A 6,149-nucleotide genomic window follows, 5' to 3' on the forward strand; every position below is an offset into this window, starting at 1 on the left:
GGTGCCAATGGTACCCGCAATGATAAATGGGTGGCTAAACAACGTAGATGGCTACAACTGGATAACAGGGCCTCTAGAGGTGCAAGATTTTATTTTAAAAGAGATTTGGATATCCGCAGCTTTTGCAATGACTATCGCTTACATGGTATGTAGACAGTTGATCCCTTTGGTAACTGGTGGTGCAATATGTATACTAAATTTAGATGTCTGCACAGCCAGGGGATATATGTGTCTATGCTCTTTCCATACTGAAGTAATATGTTTCTATCCATGAAGTATACTGGAATTCAGAAGTCTGCAGAACCAGAGTTCAGAAGTCGGCAGGGGATTAAGTAAGCACAAGCTCCTGCCTCAACTGGTGGTAGGGAAGGGCAGGGGCAGGGTAGCTTCTTACTTTGGTCTCTGAAAGTGTATTTAAAGGAGTTTGTATTGTTTGCAAAACTGTCTTGCAAAATTAAGTGTTGTGCAAACTCTGATGTCCTTCGATTTTATAATGAATTAGTGCTTGATCATTCCATCACAGGGATCCTTCCACTAGTGCAGTCTGTTGCAAAAGCAGGACAGGCTGAAAATGGACCAGTATATTTTTCCAGAAAAAATGGACTAGTATTTAGTATACAGAAAGAATGGCGTGTCTACTTACAAACTCTGTAATGAACACTTTACAAATGGAATCTACGGGAATTCTCCCTGACCCCTTACAAAATTGAACTGCTCGTGGTTGCCTGCTTCAGGAGAGGATGGACATGAAAACGGTGGACCAGGTGGTGAGCGCCACGGCCGCGACGAGGTACGTCCACAGGAAGATCACCGAGCACTCCTCCTGCCCGACGTCGAACAGCTGTGCCATGGTCCCGATGTTCATGGCAGGCGGCAGGGCGAATTGCATCATCAGCACGTAGCGGTAGAGCGGGTCGTGGGGAAGGAACCCAACGCCGTGTGCCACGCGCACGACAGCGATCCCGATAACCGGCATAGCCACGTAGCGGATGCACACGATCGCCATGATCACCGTGCGCTTCAGCACCGACTTCCGCAGCCCTACAGAAGAATTTTCAAAGTGACTTCAGAGAATATTTTTCGGGGACGACACGACACTATGCGGATGAACTGCTACCAAATGATCTTGATGGTCGGGACAGTGATGTGTCAGATCCCTACCTTGGGTCAGGTTTCCTCCGAGGATGAGGGTGATGCAGGGTATAGTGCCATTGCTGCAAATGGAAGTACGAAGTCATTGGAGTGAGACTGGATGAATACTGAATTACGTTCAGAGCTTTCAAAATGAATACAGGAAAAAGTTTCATCAGCAGGTATGTTGCTTTGTACCCCATCAACTCTAGAGAATCCTGGATAACTCTGAGAGGGGCGCCTTCGCCGATGATCAGCGACTTCAGCCATGGCACTAGCCCAACAACGAATCCAATTATCTGCCAGGATGCAGTTAAAACCGAATTCAGTCAAAAAAAAAAACCTTTCCCCTAGAAATGATAAATGTTGCAGTTTGTTTGGCAGAGACGTACCGCGGATATGGTCGGCGGCGCCATGAGCTCCTCGATGAGCTGGTGCACGGCCTCCTTCAGGTTCGTCCAGAACCCTTTGTTGTTGGCGACATCGCTCTCGCACGACAGGAGTGGAGCCTCCTGCATTTTTGTCCTAGTCAGTTTCTCTGAACTCTGAGATGCTCCCTAGAACCAACCAACCAACATGAAGAATTCTGAACTTACAATCTGGCTCCCCTCATTCTGTTCTTCAGGTCTAGCGGACGCCGGGAGAGCCGCTTCCTCGTCGCCGGCTTTGAATCCCTCGAGATGCTCCTCGTCACTGTCGGCCGGGCACTGGATGCTCTTGGACTGCATCTTGTGGTACAGCTTGCCAGACTTCTGCATCAGACTGTAGGTGTACGTCCATATGAAGAGGCCACCGAGCTGCAGACATCCTCAGAGTGAATTAACGGCCTGATCTCTCGGCGGCGTCAGAGGGACGAGCAACTGGTACTGGTGGTAAATTCTGCTTACAGCCATGGACAGCGACGAGTAGGAGAGGCCGCGCGAGCGGCACTGGTTCCGGTCGCTCCCAAACGGGTTACCGTCTTCGTCGCAAACGGCCGGGACGACGATCAGCAGCAAGTTTCCGAGGTTTCCTACATTTGTTTGGTCGATGCCGGACACTGTTAATACCATAATACCAACATCAGCATGGCAACTCAAAGTCTGACATTGTGTACCTGCTGAGCAGAAGGCCATGATGAGGCCACGGAAATGCGGCGGCGGTTTCAGGATCTTGCACGCTAGCCAGCCTAGAGCACTGCCAACCAGGAATGTGATTGCTATGTTCACCGGCATGAACCACCTGTATGATGCAAATCTTATCCGTGTCAGTCCACTTGAGCTGGATGTTTATGCAGACATGTTTACTGAATGTTTTGACTCTTGGGGAAAAAATGTGTGTCTTCTTTGACATTCAGAGAACTTGTAAATGGAAGCATGGTGCTAACTCTGGCATATGTTCACCGAATTGCATGAAGCCTGACGAAAGCACTGACTCACCAGGAGATGACGTCGGAGAGTGTGACCGTCTTGGCGAGGTTGGCGAAGATGAGAGATGGGGTGAAGACTGTAAAAACAACCTGCCCAAGAAAACCGAAGGCAGTAAGTATGATGGTAAGGATGTAAGAGAATTGCATGTGCCAATGGAAGCTGGATGACCTTGTTCATGTCCCTGCGGGCGCTGGCGGTGAGGACCTTGCTGTACCCCGAGGCGAGGAAGGCTCCGATGACGCCGATGAGCAGGACCTGCACGATGGGCATGGAGGCCACCACGAGCAGCGACAGGAAACCCATCTTCCCGGCCGGCCCTGATGTAGGAGCAGGATCAAGTCTCCTCCTCAGTCCCCTGCTGATCTGCTTAGCTTCTGTCCTGTGGTGTCAAGGATGGTTTTCAGACACGCCTCCTGACAGATTCAGATAAGAGAGCGACAACAGAGATCAAAATGGCTGGATGATCCACGGAACTGCCGGTAGCCGCAATAAGTCTGGATGGCATTGCTCCGGGGAGCTAAAGCTTTTATCTACTATTTACGAAATCTTTGTTGCTGCTGCTAGACTGCTAGCTTCTGGTATATGCTAGTAGTTGTACTGTGATCCGAAAGAGACGGCAGCAAGTTGCAAGATGTATGCCTGCCTTGTCAGCATACAGGTGGAGGAGGCGAAGGCGTAAAGCACTTGTGCGTTTAGACAGGCAGCACAAGCGTTTGAGGAAAAGAAAACCTGCCGGCGACGATTCAAGCGGACGGACGGACGCAAACTCTCCAAGACTCACGGAACTTACTAATGTTCCCCAAGGTTGAAGAAGAAAAAGAAGAGGAAGAAGAAAGCATGGAACGCAGCAGCATGTAGGAGATGGCCGGACGGAGCTTCCAGAAGAAGGAAAAGCAAATAAAGACGGTGATGGTCCTCGCCCACGGCACGGAGCTGCCGGCTGCATGCTCGATCGCGGACGCAGGAGCGAAGTAATTAAGCTTAATAATTACCTGAAGAATGCGCGGCGAGGCGGAGGAGCGAGGAGGAAGGAGAGATCCGCCGGAGTTGTTCGTGGCCGGACCGCCGGAGACGGGGGAGGGGGCGTACGGTGGTAGCCTGCTCTGGATGGATGGATGCGATGCAGTCAGAGCCCAGAGAGGAGGAGGAGGAGGTTTAAATAGGATAGCGACGGAGACACGTACGTACAGAGTCAGGCGGACTGGGCCGGAGAAGAGATGGCGCCTACACCGCATCCACCTTCCCGTGCTGCAGGCAGCCGCCGCCAACACAGACGTCCGTCCGTCCGTCTGTCGCTTAGCTACCTATACTCGCTTCCCTCCTCCTTCCTCTGCTAATCCCGTGCAGTCAGGCTAAAGCGCACATGGACATGGTTGGTTATCTGGTTGCCCGATCAGCTAGCCGATCGATCGCCTCGCGTCTCCATCTCTTTGACCACGCACGCGCCACACGCATCCAGTGGCAAGTCTCCCCCTCTTTACGAAAGAGCGAGAGCAAGTTGGGCTCGCCTTGGCTTCAGTAATACTCTCCCTCCGTTCCAAAACAAGTGTATCAAAACTTAGTACAATTTTATACTAATATTAGTACAAAGTTGAGACACTTATTTCGGAACAGAGAGAGTGATTAATTGATACAGCTCTACTCAACCTCCTACTACTAAAAAATCATATCCAAATTCAAAATACACACTTAGAAACAAAAATAACTAATCTAAAATGAATAGTGTCACCGAAAGACAACAGGATAATTGGCAATGTTCACAACTGGATTTGTCATTTTCGTTTCTCAATGTGCATTTCGAATTTGAAGCTGAAATTTTTATGAGTTGTAGATACATTCCTTGTGTTCATTCATGATTGTTTTTCAGAATTTTATTCAACACTGAAAATTGATTTTTAAATGGTATCATAGGAGCATTTAAAAGGTGTCGTATCACTGGATAGTCCCCCCTCCTGCTCGTGCTCTCTTCTGCTATAGCTTTCTCTGCTTGCTGCTGATGTACACTAGTCAATGACTACGACACACCCCTCTGTCGGTTGAAGCTAGGAAGGTTAATTGTGTGGAAAATAGTAGATTGCACAAGGATTCAAGACTTGTGAGTTCAGACCGTATGATTGTCCCACTTGTCTATCAGAGGCGATGACGATGGGCGGCGATGATGGTGATCCCGTAACCTGCGGCAAGGGCAGGGCTGAATGCAGGTTCCTACACAAGAAAAAGAATAAATACCCAGGTGCCCACGAGTCGAACGCAACATGTGTTGGAAATGCACTTTTTCGATGAATTTAATCCCTAACCAAATCATGAACCAAGCATTAACAGTATCAACCTCAACTGAAATCTAAACATGTGAGCTCGGACCAAACATAGAACCAAGACATCTATGAACGCATCATATCTGGTTAGCACATGAGCGAGTAAATAGGGGATGAACAGATCATACCCTCCAGTAGGCCAAGCTAGGGTCGAGGCGGAGGCAGTGGCTGGAACTTAGTCGGCAGCCTTCTTCTTGGCGGCGTCAGGGGCGGAGCCAGGGGGGGACGAGCAGGGGCCTGCCCCCCCCCCCCAATGATCAACAATTTTAATAGAAGCAACTAGTAATTATCAACAAGATTTGATCAATATACGTACTCCCCCCCCCCCCTATACTCGAATCCTGGCTCCGCCACTGGGCGGCGTCATCCTCAGCCATTGTGTCAGAGTCGAGGAAGTAGTGGAAGCAGAGGACGGAGGCGAAGACAAACTGGGAGCAATCATGCCGATATGCTCCCCAAAAACCATATCGCCCTTCTCTTGGTGCAAGATCACAAAGGACGAGGTTCCGGAAGCCTACTCTCTCGACCGGCCGTGCATACAGTCGTCGGGATGGGATCGCTGGAAGCAGTAGAAAGAGAGGAACAATAGATGACAACTAGGGTTGCACAAGAGGAACTGAGTTAGTCGACCGCTCTAGTCGGCCAACGCCTCCAATGTATAAGCCCACGACAAAGTCGGCATGCAGTCGGGTAGGAAGTCATGGGCTAAGCCCATGATCGAGTCGACATGTAGCCTGGTAGGAAGTCGTAGGCCTGAGCCAACGACCGATTCCGCATGCAGCCGGGTCCAACGTCTCATACAGTGACGCATCTATTAGTGACTCGTAATTAATTCAAGACTAATTAACCGTTCCTGCCCGTTAAAAACATAGCGCAAGCATGGCATAGGTCTAAGCTCGGCTCATTCACGAAACACGACACGCACGAGTGAGGCTAGCATCAGGGAGGGAGTGCGTTGGTCAGGGTTCAGGCCGGAGGGGGAGGCACGTGGTGGTGCGCCATGCAGGAAGGTAATGTTGGGGTTGAAACCACCATGCGTCTCGCCGCCGGAGTAGCCAGACGACGGTGCGTGCCCCAAGGGCGGCGGCGGTGAGAAGTTGGCCGGCGATGCGACGCTCTGTTGGCTCCCCATGTAGCTTGCGGGCAGTGGCCGGGCAGATTCATCATCCCCGCGTGAGACGCGTCTGCCTGCTCCGCCGCTGCTGTGTCCTTGGTCTTGGTGTTGAGCCTGCTCCGCCGGTCGGTGGTGACAGCCTCTCGGTGCTGAACCTCCGCCCTTCACTCGGTGTTGGAC

At 50.8% G+C, this 6,149-nt stretch overlaps 1 protein-coding gene across 2 annotated transcripts; it reads right to left on the reverse strand.

Moving 5' to 3' along the window:
• Nucleotides 1–563: 563 nt before the first annotated feature.
• Nucleotides 564–3,871, reverse strand: LOC125510372 (protein PIN-LIKES 7). Of its 2 annotated transcripts, XM_087521559.1 has the most exons (11): nt 3,729–3,861; nt 3,533–3,643; nt 2,709–2,919; nt 2,550–2,629; nt 2,228–2,352; nt 2,019–2,143; nt 1,728–1,928; nt 1,524–1,643; nt 1,330–1,430; nt 1,162–1,214; nt 564–1,041 (listed from the first exon to the last, which is right to left on the reverse strand). In XM_087521559.1, the coding sequence occupies exons 1-11, from the start codon at nt 3,773–3,775 to the stop codon at nt 731–733; spliced, it is 1,485 nt and encodes a 494-aa protein (XP_087377685.1). In that variant the 5' UTR covers nt 3,776–3,861; the 3' UTR covers nt 564–730. The 2 variants fall into 2 exon arrangements, with proteins under 2 accessions (XP_087377685.1, XP_087377684.1); XM_087521558.1 differs by having other exon boundaries at nt 1,162–1,430; nt 3,729–3,871.
• Nucleotides 3,872–6,149: the final 2,278 nt, after the last annotated feature.

This window comes from Triticum urartu, chromosome 5A (genome assembly GCF_056163025.1).
Source record: "Triticum urartu cultivar PI428250 chromosome 5A, HENAU_Tu73, whole genome shotgun sequence".
Classification (NCBI taxonomy): Eukaryota; Viridiplantae; Streptophyta; class Magnoliopsida; order Poales; family Poaceae; genus Triticum; species Triticum urartu.

Coding starts and splice junctions, on each gene's coding strand:
- LOC125510372 (XM_087521558.1), bottom strand. CDS start 3,775: ATGCGGTGTAGGCGCCATCTCTTCTCCGGCCCAGTCCGCCTGACTCT. Junction 2,144..2,227: donor CATGGCCTTCTGCTCAGCAG/GTACACAATGTC, acceptor AAACAAATGTAG/GAAACCTCGGAAACTTGCTG. Junction 1,929..2,018: donor ACTCGTCGCTGTCCATGGCT/GTAAGCAGAATT, acceptor GGATGTCTGCAG/CTCGGTGGCCTCTTCATATG.